This window comes from Hevea brasiliensis, chromosome 7 (genome assembly GCF_030052815.1).
Source record: "Hevea brasiliensis isolate MT/VB/25A 57/8 chromosome 7, ASM3005281v1, whole genome shotgun sequence".
NCBI lineage: Eukaryota > Viridiplantae > Streptophyta > Magnoliopsida > Malpighiales > Euphorbiaceae > Hevea > Hevea brasiliensis.
Window position 1 is genome coordinate 1777125 of NC_079499.1, and position 13503 is coordinate 1790627.

Here is a 13503-nt window from a genome sequence, read left to right on the forward strand (position 1 = left end):
ATTTCAATTGGGATTCAAAATTAAGGTCTCACAGTCTATGAATAACTCTAATATTCATTAATGGTTATATTTCTATATCAACGTCTTTGACATGATTTCAGGTTTCTCTTGCATTTTTTCAAATCGTGCAATGGAAAAAGGAATGGACTTGGCCCAAACTCTTTAATCAAACCCAACTAAAATTAGCACATATTATATATTAATTAATATTGCTCTTCTTCATAAAAATATTAATAACTAATTTTTTAATACGTTCAAATTTTTTTAATAAAAAATTTATTCAAATTTATTAATTTTTTTATTAATAATATAAAAAATTTATTAATATTTTAAATTAATAAATGTGCATGTATTATTTAAGAATTTTTAAATAAAATTTGAATGAGGATACTACCCTTTAGCACCAAAACTCCATATCTGCCGCCGAAAATACATTCCCTCCCCTCTCTATCTGGCCAACGATCGAACATCATAGCCGCAAACACGCTACTAAACCGCAAAAGCCACAATTCATGGCGTCATTTTATTAAAAACGCAGAGAAGCGTTCACACTCTACCCCCGCTAGGTCAGTTCCCTCTAATCGCAAAAATGTTCGGCGCTCAAGCTTCAACTCCGGCCTTTGGAACTTCGGCCTTTGGAACTCCATCCTCTACGCCTGCATTTGGTGCCCCAGCCTTTGGCACACCCTCTTCAACTCCGGCATTCGGTACTTGGTCTTCGACTCCGGCCTTCGGAACTCCATCGACGCCATCTTTCGCCACTGGTTTCGGGTCCTCTCTCTTCTCTACACCGTTCTCGTCTCAAACGCAACAGCAACAGCAGCAGCAACAACAGACTCCTCTTTTTCAGCAGCCGTCTACTGGTTTAGGATTTCGGACTCCGTTCGCCGCTACTCAGGCAACGCCGTTCCCTAATGCTCAACTGACTACACAGATGGCCCCCGTGGCTCCGCTTCCTTTCTCGCTAGCTGATCGTGATATTCAGGTTTTGATTTTTCTTTTTTCCTTGGTGTCACTAAAATCCTACCTCTGGTTCTGTGCTCGTGGCTCAGTTTCAGATTTTTGTTTTCTATTTTTATCAGGCGATTGTGGATGCTTACAACGAGGAGCCAGGGAACCCTAAATATGCGTTCAAGGTCCGTTTCATTTCTCTCCTCTTTTGTTCTCATTTCATTGGTATTTGTTGCTGAGAATGCCGACGAGGGGGAAGAAGGCTCTTTTGTATTCTTGAGTTCTAATCGGTTGATATTTTTTGAAATTGGAATTTGTTATGTATGTGTTTCCAGAGTAACTCAGTGAAGAATTAGGGGTTTTAGATGTTGAAATTTTGTGTTAATTTTGCAGTATTTGTTGTTTAGTGTAACTGATCCACAGCATAGAGTGAAGCCTGCTGGTGTCTCAGATGTGAGTTTATCATTTCATTTTTCTTTATTTTTATCACTATGTTTGATATTAAATGATTAAATGATATCGTCTGGAGCTTGTGTTCTTCGCTAAGTTTGTAGAATAGTTTGCTTTGCTAGATCATGTGGGCGGAGGCTGTGGCAAAGTTAGAGGGTATGGAGAGTTCAGAACGGGAACGGCTGTGGCCTCAGCTTGTTCAAGGTTTCAAAGATCTTTCTCATCGTCTTAAGGTTGTTCTTCTTACTTTGAGTCATGATGTGTATGCCTTTCATTAATGAGTTCTAGTAGTAGTAGTTACAATTATAAGAAACATGCTATTACTGCTTGCAAGCTTCTAGGATGCTGAGTTTTCTGTTATAAAAATCATTGACTAAATATCAGTTTAAGCCTTACATATCAAAGTGGGAGTTTGTGAGCTAGAACTTTGAAGTTTCTATCTTTCATATTATTCATTTCTGGAAATTTCAAATTAGTTTTGCCTGCTGTACACTGAATTAGAATTATTAAGACCGATTTATTGTACTTGATATGGCACCTGGGAGTTGAAATATAACTATTTAGCCTTTACACTTCCTACTATGATTTCATAATTTTCCATGGTTTATTAATTAGGGAGAGGGAGTTTCAAGGTTTTTGTACCAATCTTCAATGGAAAGACTAAAAATTTAGGTAGTAAGCCAACCACATGCAAACTATCAGTTGAAAGAGTGGCTAAAAACACAAAACATATGTTTCTGTTGAGTACCATTGGGATAAAATGAATGCTTCAAGGCTTCCTGAGTTCAAGATCAAGATTTTATATATTGAGATGGTGAAAAATGTACTGAGAAGGTCAAGATTACAAGCTTATTCAGGCGGAAGTGGCTAGCCTGTTGTTGTTTTTCTGTGGTTTGCAATTGTACAAATAGTTACAAACTGAAATAATTTGAGCTCTCTACTCTTAAGGTTTAAGGTTTATCTTTTATGCACTTTTCCTTGACGTCGTATTTGCTGGTGAAATGTGGCTAGTGAACCTCTTGACATTGTAATGTTGAATTGATGCAGCTCCAAGATGAAGTTATTGTTTCTGATACTGAGCGATTGCAAATGACCCAAAGCAATGTGAAGATGGTATTCTTTTCTATCTTCCTACTTCCTAACTTCATGCATCTTATTTTTGAATATGCTTTTCATAGATAAGTAATTGTGCAGCTTCAAAGGCATTTTCATGCTGAGACTCTTCCATGGATCGAAAGAATGAGGCAAAAAGAACAGAGTCTTCAAAGACGCCTTTTAAGGGTGAGAATGATGTCTGGCCTTTTTGTCGAAAAACATTGTTAATGAACAGAATGATTTTATCCATTGCATTCCTTTACCTTTGCTCATCACAACCTATGATTTAGATATATGAATCTTGTATCTGCAATTATAAGTTTCATCCCTAATCGCTGTAAGTTTTAACACTGCACCAATAATGGAAATTATGAGGTTTAAATGGTTCCAATTGAAAGTACAGGCCCACATTGAAATTTTTGTGGAATTGTGGGGTTCAGAAAATGCTTTTCCTTATCTTTATGTGGTTAGTTGCGCTGTCCACTCTGGTTAGAAGTACTAAATTTCTGCCTAGGAAGCTACTGCCAATTATCTTTTTGTCACAAGTGTGGGCCTGGGCTGCAACACTTGTCTTGTGCATGCAATTTACGCATTTTGTACTTGTTAACACATTCTAATCTCTATTCACTCCTCTTGTCCGCTTGAAGATAATGAGAATAATGGAGGCATTGGAGGGTAAAGGTTACCGAATGCCCTTAATGAAAGGGGAAGCTGAATTGGCTGAGAAGTTGGCTGCAATAACCAGACAGGTAGTTGTTTATCTTACTGTCCCCTCTTCTTTATGCTTTTCTTCTTCCCTTGGCTGGCAGTCAGGGATGGTGTTAACAAGTAGAATCATTTCAGCTGAAAGGATCTGGAGCTGAACTTTCTCGGAGGGTTCAAAACCTACTCACTGTATCTCGTGTTCAAGCAACTGCAATTGGAGTTGGTGGTTCTATTTACCTTCCAGGATCAACCAAAATACATGATCATAGTATTGCTAATATGCAGGAGGTATGTGTAGGGCACATTTTAAATCTTGGGATGTGGCACCGTTTGTTATCATCAATAATTATAAATTTTTGAAGCTCGCTGAGGTATACCATATTGTAACACATTAAAAAGAAAAGTGATCTAATATCATACAAACTTTGCTAACTGGTTAATAATCACAAGTAATATTGTGAAAGACTTTACATCATTCTTCTAATCCCATATTGGAAAGTGATGTTCCTTGCAGTTATCATGCTCTTAATCATATGCTCCATAGGATTATATTTGATAGGTGACAGTATTGCTTTGTTGGGCAGGTTTTACAACAGCAGACAGAAGCCATAGCAAGACTTGGCAATGTACTGAAGCGAGATATGAGAGACATGGAAATTATAATGGCCGAGGACACAGAAATGACACAAGATACAAGCTAGCGAGATGAGGCATCAAGGAGCACTTGCTGCATTTGTTTTGACGTCTTGGAATTTTTGTGACTGATCTAAGTAGGCAATGAATGGTTGATAATTTGCAATGCAGAAATCTCTCTCTCTCTCTGTTTTTTTTTGGGGACTGGTTTGTTCCAAATTTGTTGGAGCACCCCTCAATATATCAAGATCTGCGATGATGGCTATTGAGATTGGAGTCTGATTTTTTTTTTTTTTGGTCAAAGAGATGGAAGTCTGATTTCTGATCCCAAACATGCACGTTATGTGGGGAATAGTTCCCATAGTTGTTAATCTGCATCACGTAAATTGCATCTCACTCTGTAAATGAACGTCGAGTGGTTCTTTACTTCGTTTGGGCTTCATCCGTGTTACCATGCTATGCCGGTGAAAGAATGCAAGCAGTTAACCCATCAGGCGGCCAAATCAATCATGTAGGACTAACTAAAAAGGGCGAGGGGGCAAGACGTTTGCGTTAAGACTATGGTTTACTAATTGTATTAATAACCCAAAATTGGCTGATGCCGCCAACATGAAATCGCTACATCTAATATTGGCACACTAATTCCTGAGTTTGAATTTGTATTGAGTTAGAAAAAAAAAAACACATATTTTAGCTCAGCAATAAGCTTCCGCCATGACTAATAGCACAAGTGATGTCCAACCGGTAAACAGGCGTGCACCCTTTCCTTTGCCCTTCTTCTGATCATACTGTTCCCACAAAAACCCAGTTTGGTGATAATTCTGAACCACATTTCTGCAGCAAAACAGCAAAAATAATTAAATTAACCAACCATTGCAGATTGGCTTATCCATGTTAATATACATTTGCAACTCTTCGTCAAAAAGGGCCAAATGTGAACTTTACCTAATCAAATTGCTCCTCAAGTCCTCATAGATCTCCTTGGCCCTATCTTTGTATGGTCCATCTTCTGCAAAAGTTCAACAAGTTAAAAGATAAAAGATAAAAACTAGGCCTGAGCTTTCAGGAATCAAAGTAATTCCTTCACTCTCTACTGTGGGTGTTTGAGGTGGAGGAATGGGGATGAGTATTGGTTGATACCTTTGGAGTAGTGGTAGAGTGCAGAAAGAATCCTGTAATTCAAGTTCATCCAAATTGGGCCCCTCCAATAAGGTGGGTCATGCTCTGTGTTGCGTTTCATGTACAGAGAACTAAGGAGAAGACGCATTTAGAAAAATAACCTCTCAAACAAATATGCAGAACTCAAGTAAAAGACCATAAGGCAAGCTAAAAACCTTGTTTTAGCTAGAGAACGTAACCCATAGTCAGTCCATAAGATGCTCCTGTTTAAAATGAGGTCAAGCTGTTTTTCCAGAATCCATGAATCCTACATTGAAGTGTTATAAGAGAGAAATCTAGAATAAGCTCTTTAAAAACCAGCAAGTGATGTCATTATGTGTCCATAGTACAAAATAGTAAGATAAGCATCAGGGAACTGATGTCCATTTTATAAATGTTCCATGCAACTCACAGATGGAATGATCTTCTCCATGAATGGAAAAAGGCTGACATAACCAACATGAGGAATTAGTCTCAACTCTGGCCTTTCTAATACTTCCCGAACAAGCTCCCGCTTTACATAACTGTTCTCCACAATTGTCTCTTTCCAACTTAACCGAACCTAACATGTTCAGCAATTAGCATATTTCATAAGAAAAGAAAAATGCTATGCTAACTAAATTTATTTCAACAGGTCAGGGGAACCTTATTGGACAACAATAGTCTCTCTAGCTCTATTTATTACAATGAAATGACACGCTAAAATATTAGGACCATAATTTTTTACATTCTAAATTTTACAATCTTCATAGCAGATAATGGTAGGCTTAGCAAGTTATAGTCCAGGGGCTAGTTATTGAATAACATGGATGGGACATCTGTATAGACCACAAAGAGGAACGAATAATAAGAACACAAGTACATCATAGACAGTAGAATCTACAACTAACTAATAAGCTGTCAGAACAATATAACAAGATCTTTCCAGTGTATCAGTAATCAAAGGTACTGAAATCTGAGGAAAAACAGTAAGAAAACAGCAAAGTACCTTATCTGTATGATTTCCAAAATCAAAATATGCTCCATAAGCAGGATCAAGGTGCATCTGGTAAAACATCAAATGTCTATGAGACATAAAATGATACAAAGATACTACTACAGTAATTGCAGGGTCAACTGCATAATTTGACTTAATTAAAAGTACCTCCAAAGCATTATGTACCACAATCTGGCAGCATTAAAAAGCAAGGAATTATAAGCATTTCTACAATTCATTGAAAAACTAACAAACCTGATTGAGCATTTCAAAATTTGAAAGTAGCTTAGCTGTTAAACCATAATCCTGCATTGAACCAAATTTTTTAGGCAATATAAATCATTAAATTACTTTCAATATTCTTGTATTCCAGATACTTAGTGTTTTTAGCTACCTTCCCAGATATGTATTCTTTCTTTAACAGCTGTGTGATGGAATGCATGCAATTTGCAGCAAGAAGCATCCAGCACCTAAGATCCAAGTGACGTTCTTCTTCACTTGGATGTGATGCACGAGGATAATCATCCAGTCCCGAGGACAGTGTCTGGAAATACCAAAAATAATATCATCCTACTATGGCATTATTTATTAGAATAGAAATATTAATAATCATCATAAAGCAAATTACATTCATGCACGCAATGTTGCAGAATTATTTGCCAAAAATTAAATACCAATTAATCATACCAACTCCAACGGAAAATTTGTGTTAAGACTTTGACAACTATGAAATGCTGTAAAATGGAACCTTAGGGTTTAGCTCACGAGTTGTTGAGTTGTCCCTCCCATGCCAAAAATAGCTGCCAATCTCCTTCCCTGGATCACAAAAGATAAAATAAATAAATAAATAAAATCAGTATAACAATTATATTAGAAAATGTCTTACTTGTCCAAACATTTTTACCTAATAGAAAATGTCCAATATTTGGAAAGATAAAGGCATGTTTATCTTCTCTCTCCCACCAAAAAAAATAAAATTCAAAAACACTTTAATGTCTTTAGTTCACTGAATTTCATTGCATGCATAAATCATTTGTTAACAAAATTTTAGTTCACCCATATTCTAACTACTATACCTATTTAGGAATTTTGATAACATGTACTACATTGCAAATAAAGGCAAAACAGTATTCAAATATTACATTAAAAGTTAAAACTACAATTGCTTATTCCATGAACAATATCAACCTCATAGCCCATAACCTCCCACAACCCACTAGGCCCCCACCAAATCAAATCAAGAGAATGAGTGGAATACCTGACTGGGTAGTATTGAACCACTGGAACCAAGCATCAAGACGAACAAAAGCCCGCTCTAGGAAAGAAATGATCTTATTGCTTTCAGAAGAGGTAAACTTATTTTTCTGTATGCCATGAAGTAGGTCTGGAAGCAATAAAGTTTAACATTACATTTCTGACTATCTTTACATCATTTTGTTGCAAGTTTCAACCAATATATATTCCTAATGGCCAAAAAAGATAATATCTAACACTTTAATCCATGGTAAATTGGTAATTATCAGGAAGCATACAAGATTACTAGTTGTGTACAACAGGTTTGAACCAAAAATATAGCATATATAAGAAAGAATGGAATTATTTGCATGGTTTTGTACTTCTGATAATGGTATCCTCCCACACCTTTTTGTAACTTTTCCAGATTTCAGGAGGACATGCACATAAATGCATTACAATTAGGTATTTCATGCATGAGGCTGCAATTCAACCGCAAAAGGGGAGTTGACTTAACTAATTCTATTCAACTCAAGCAATTTGGATTAATTATTTTGCAAGCTCCTACAGAAAACCTTTCTCTTTCTTATCATTTCACACCAACTAGTTGACTAAAACCTCAAACATAAGAAACTTGCATCAGGTCATTACTTGATCAAGAAGCTAAAACCATCGTCATCACCTTGTCAAAGTTGTCTTAGTAAAATAGCTAAACAGAACTCTGATGTACAAAAATCTAAAAGACAATGCCCCGAGGTGGGAGGAGGATAATGAACCAAAAAGATTTTAAAGGACAAAAGATATTTCTTCTGCAGGAGAAAAAGAGGTTGCAAGAGATGAATCATATATTACAATACAATTTCATGATTATATTTTAGTTCTAGTCTGATGCTATTGTACAATCATGATATTTCCAATATTTTAAATAAAAACCTTATTAAAAAACCTTACCACTTATAACCAAAAATAGTGTTGGAGGATTTCCATTAGTTGGACGCTGACGAACAAATTCCTCTGGAACCTTACTGTAATTACACCAAATAAGACATTGCACAATTACCTCATTGATGAAATGATCCAGAAAACTATTTCCCTCACTAAATAAGCTTCAAATCTTTTCCAAGTAAATTTCAAGCTTCAAATTCATTCCAGGTACTTGATAACTATACTGATTGATGATACCTTAGAGCTTCAGATCCCAATATTTGTTCCCGAGGAATCCAGCCATCAATATTCATTAAATCTAACCAGTGGCCAACAATATCCAAGCATATGCTGATATCCCAACGCCTGATCATACCCCAAAAGAGTGTAATCATATATCCCATTATTACTTTCACAAAAACATAAGCTACTGATTATTTGCTTCAAGAGGAGAATGGAATGAAAGGCAACTAACCAGATCAACAGTTGATGAAAACCTTCATCCCATAGAAATCCCCTTGGAAAGAAAGGTCGGCTTGGAACTGCAGTGTAAAGCTCAGCTGGCCAATATGCGATAAAATTATCATGATCTTTATGCTGCAATGAAATATTGCCCACTGTATGATTTTGTCAGATGTTCAAATTGATTACTGCTACTTGCAAATTAAAGGATATCAGTTTTGCTAGTGGAACTGTGAAAGAAGTGAACACATTGCAATGTGAAAAAAAAGTTAAATCCAAAGGGTTTTATTTTATTTATTAATATTTTAATTATTGAATCAAATCTGTAAAGAAGGGGAGCATTGAGAAAGGCAATATACAAATTGTCATCTTGTGACTGGTGTACTCCTTTCCTCTCTCTCTCTCTCTCTCTCTCTCTCTGTCTCTCTCTCTCTCACTAATATCGTGACAGTTTTTTTTTTCTTTGCATTTTCACTTTTGTTTCATCACCTTCTTGACCAGTAATCTCTCTCTCACCCACTAGTTTATGTTCACTCTTATGATCCTTAGTTGGTTTATTCTCTTAAAAACAGAAATGGTTCAATTATGAAAGAATAACCAAGTCAATTAGCTCAGAATCCACAGCATGAAATGTATTCAACATGGGATATCACTTGGTAATTTAAAGAACATAGATTTATAGTTATCCAGGAAGAATAAGAGTTGATGTGTTCATGTGCCAAAAACATGCTCATTTGAAAGATCCTAGATTAAAATATAAATAACTGTAAAATAAAAATGTAACTTACTTTAGATTTTCCAGCATATGCAATCTTTGATTGACCATAAAAGTAGCCAATGCCTCCCAACATATTGGCAATGGCAACCTTACCAACAATTCTGGATTCAGATTCAAGCTGGACAAACATTATCAAAAAGTCAATATTTTTTTAAGCCAAAATACTGGGGGTACTTGTACTTTGCTGCTTCACAAAAGGAACAATGGACAACATATTTGCAAGAAATGGCACACAAATCTAATTGAGATTAGAATAAAATTTTGAAATTAGTGAGCAATCATGTATTCTCTGCCACAACTATGTCTCTTAAATTTTCCCTGTGAAATTTGAGAACATATTACCTAGTTCTATACAAGTTGCGAAGATGCCAGAGATATGGATAACAAATTTGCAAGAAATTGTGAAGGTCAGCAAAGGGTAATGTATTAGGAAAGGACAAATGCATGATTTCAAGGGTTGCATTTACAAAAAAAAATCATAAAAAAAAATGTACATAGGCATACCACAACTTACAGGGAAGATGTGGAAAAAGCTTCCACAAAACAGAAAACATGGGCTTGGATAGTTCAGACATCCATACAGGGCATGATAATTACTTATGTTTAATTAAAATGGCACTACATTAAGCTTTGCTACTACATTTATTATTTTGACATATATTCAAAATTGAAATAATACCATCTCAGGGACTATGTACAAGATATGCAGTGGCAGTAAGGTGCTCAAGGACTGTACTACATATTCAGACTACAATAGAATGTACTTTTTAAAGATTAATTACCTTGCCAGCAATATTAAAGCACTGATCAAACTTGGCATCGAATTCTGATTGCTTCTCTTGTAGTTGATTTGTCAGTATGGTGCCTGGATATTATATAGAACACTAAGAATTTTGAGGAAACAAATAGAGGACTTCAGTTATTGGAAGCCAGTCAATAGAGTTCTGCTTGGAGTCAACACAAATGCAAAGAATAAATAAATAAAGAAGATGGTTCCCACAAATCTAATTAGCAATAGACAAGATTATAAATTTGATTTATCCAGAACTTTGAACCTTCCAAAATGTAAAAAATGGAAGCAATGTGGGTCTGTCCTCAAATTTAAAATCCACATATTGAAACATAACATAATAAAGTAAGGGTGACAAAATGCATTTCTAAGACCAAAAAACTTTCTGATAAGCATTAAAGCATATAAGCATGATGAACTAGCAAATACATATCTAGACACCCAGTATAAAATGAAACTTAGCAAGGCCACACACACGTGAAAACATGCAAGGTAAGCCTTCTTGCAACCACAAACAAGACACATAAGAGCTGCGCTCATGCACACATGGTTTATAAAATCCTGTCCAAACCATGTACGGGTTTTTTATACTGGGTTATTCGTGCCATGGATTAAAAATTTCATGTTTCCTGCCCTATAAGGATTAGTTTCATCTGCAAAGAACCTCTAAATGGATTCAAGTCAAAATTATAAAATAAATAAAAAAAAAAAATTCAGGATTACTCAAATTGAGAGCACGGCAGAGGAATGCTTTATCTAATTTTGACTGTAAAGCTGATTCTCTGCTAATAGGCTTCTCTAATTTTCTGGTTTGTGGGTATTTTAATACAAGAAAGAAGCAGAGCACATTTATCATTGAGATGAAATAGATATGGTAAAAACCTGTTAGACTGTTTACACGTGCTTTTACTCTTGAATCTTCTACTCCAGTTCCAGACACAAAAACAATATCTGTTTTGAATGGAATCCTAGCAGAAATCTGCAAGAGATCAAGAACATCAGAGATGATATAGAATATCAAAGATGAATAACACAATGCTGACTCAGTAAAGAAAACACTTCATGTATTTTAGAATGAGTGGCATCATGGCCACATACCTGAAAAACTAAGATATTTGAAGAATCTTCGGATGAGTCAGGTAGCTGCAGGCCAAACTTTCTTACCTGGCAAGATACACACATGCAAACAGTCAAATCAAGACAGAGACTGAGAAGATGCATACTTCCTCCTTTGAAATAATAAAATTAATGCATTTGAAATCAACATAGAGATAACAGCTACCATATGGGCCCCAAGAGTTTGCTGGACAAGATCAGATAAATTGTGAATATGAGGTGTCCTGAAGCCAGAATAGTGGATCTCCAAAACATCCTATAAAACAAATCAGCATTGAAGGATGCAATACTTAGCACAAATCACAGAGAAGAGAGAAGAAGAAGACATTCTTATTTCTCAATCTTATTATAACAAGGACATGAAATTTACAACAGAAATTCTAGATGACAACCCAAGTAGCTAATTGGTGAATACATAGAACTACTATATATTTATGATTCAAAGAAGAATAACAAGAAGAAAAATTTAATTGAGGAAGTGAAGATTTAGCAACCTGTGATCATTAATTTAAGTCCCTTACATGAGCATTGAGTACTTCTCAAATTTCTGACATAACTAACCCTACTACTGTTCTCCCCGTGCACCCATGCTGGGAAGTGATTATGATCTTGGAGTTACAATTGTTGAGGCATATGTTATTGGCTATACTTTTGGATTATGGTAACTCAAGGCACCAAAGTTCCTTGACTGGAACATAGACCAAGTATACAGAAATGAGAAAACATTGTTGGTTTGTGAATGTAGTTACACACAATTTCACTTTGTATAGAAAAGTTTAAGCTTTTCACCATGACAATTTGTCACTACATTACCTTAGATTCTAAATGTAGCTGCCAATCTCCAATGTCTGAATGTGAACCTGATGCCAGAAGAGAATTCTCATGTATGTCTATGTCATCTCTTGTCAAACTTAAAGCGCTTCCATCTTCATTTGCCAAATAGAAAAAAAAATGCCCATTTTGCTGCATTTCGTTATTCCAGTCAGATCTGCAAGTTTCCCACGAGGAACAATAATCAATTTATGAAATATAAATGGTCAATTAACTAAAATCTTCCTGTTTCAAAGCAATTTCTATCCGTCTATCCGTAGGAAAAAGTGTTGCCGGGGGAGGAGGGGGGGGGGGGGGGGGGGGGGGGGGTGGGGGGGTGTGTTGGGGGGGGGGTGGGAAGCGTTGGTAGTTGCAAGGGAAACATGTTATGAATTTAGATAGCAGGTGAAGCTATTTACTTCTCGCTCTGGGCATCAATTCGAACTGCCCAATCTCCTCCATAGCCACTGCCTTCATTTTTGGATTTCAAGAAACTGGTTTCCAACTTCAATCCCTGATCAACCAGTACTTGGTGCCCAAAATCACGACCATTATGTTGTGTCCAGCCATATGTGCTTAACTCATCAGAGTCTTGGCATAAATGTCGCATATAATATCTTCCATCCTTTAAGCCAATCCACATTAAACCAGCGACCAAAGACTGAGGAGTCCTGCCAATCATTAAGGGCAGACCTTTGTAATTCATAGATGGCAAGCAAATACAAAGGAAATATCCATTCAATCAATAATACAATTACCTAGCGCGAATTCCAAGATAAACATGAGGGCGATATGTTCCCCAATACAAGCTCTCTTTGTGTTCACCTTGGAACTTCAAAAATATAAATCCGCTAGTCAAATTGAAACATTTACTTACATAACGAAAATGGAAATATTCAAAGTAAAGAAGTAAGGCTACCTGAGGAAGGTCCATGAGCTTCGGAGCAGGAAAGGGAGTGACAACCCTAGGCGTCTGAGCTTGTTCAAAAGGTCTTACGAGATTGTGAATCAGGAATATGATAATTGAGAACGAGAATACACCAATTCCTAGCATGATTTTGAGATCAACGTTTAGGATTCGAATCAAACTGTGATCCTTACTCCTATCTCTCCGTAGTTTGGAGTTCGGTTTTGCACCACGGAGAGCACCATCGTCACCGCTGTCTGTGGAGAACTTGATTCTGCTCCGAGCACTGCTCCGGCCACTTCCTGCCATTTGAGGAAGAACGAGTACCAAAGTCAGCTGTTTATATCTACTGCATTTGATTGGCGAAGGAAGATGAATGAGTAATGAAATGGAGGCTTTGAGAAGAAGAGGATTGGTGAAGCCGGCTTTTTTCTTCTGCAGTCGTCTACGGCTAGTTGAAGCTGGCCCTCAAGGACAAGGTAGCTCGAAAACGGAATTGAGATGCCCCAGATGTG

The 13503-nt window shown here is 36.4% G+C and overlaps 2 protein-coding genes across 3 annotated transcripts; one reads left to right on the top strand and one right to left on the bottom strand.

Moving 5' to 3' along the window:
* The first annotated feature begins 375 nt into the window (after positions 1-375).
* LOC110640455 (nuclear pore complex protein NUP54) lies at positions 376-4103 on the top strand. 2 transcript variants are annotated; one of them, XM_021791769.2, is made up of 9 exons: positions 377-985; positions 1083-1136; positions 1345-1404; positions 1524-1634; positions 2449-2514; positions 2596-2682; positions 3144-3245; positions 3340-3489; positions 3786-4103. In XM_021791769.2, the coding sequence occupies exons 1-9, from the start codon at positions 590-592 to the stop codon at positions 3900-3902; spliced, it is 1143 nt and encodes a 380-aa protein (XP_021647461.2). In that variant the 5' UTR covers positions 377-589; the 3' UTR covers positions 3903-4103. The 2 variants fall into 2 exon arrangements, with proteins under 2 accessions (XP_021647462.2, XP_021647461.2); XM_021791770.2 differs by lacking the exon at positions 1345-1404 and having other exon boundaries at positions 376-985.
* A 283-nt stretch (positions 4104-4386) lies between these two features.
* On the bottom strand, positions 4387-13448 carry LOC110640454 (mannosyl-oligosaccharide glucosidase GCS1). Its single transcript, XM_058149605.1, has 22 exons — positions 13001-13448; positions 12840-12913; positions 12501-12752; positions 12085-12259; positions 11438-11527; positions 11254-11319; positions 11038-11134; positions 10148-10230; positions 9376-9483; positions 8601-8722; positions 8384-8491; positions 8153-8226; positions 7227-7352; positions 6717-6784; positions 6363-6512; positions 6224-6274; positions 5981-6037; positions 5405-5554; positions 5169-5260; positions 4975-5084; positions 4780-4843; positions 4387-4668 (listed from the first exon to the last, which is right to left on the bottom strand). Exons 1-22 carry the CDS (start codon positions 13295-13297, stop codon positions 4530-4532), a joined length of 2553 nt encoding a protein of 850 aa, XP_058005588.1. The 5' UTR covers positions 13298-13448; the 3' UTR covers positions 4387-4529.
* Positions 13449-13503: the final 55 nt, after the last annotated feature.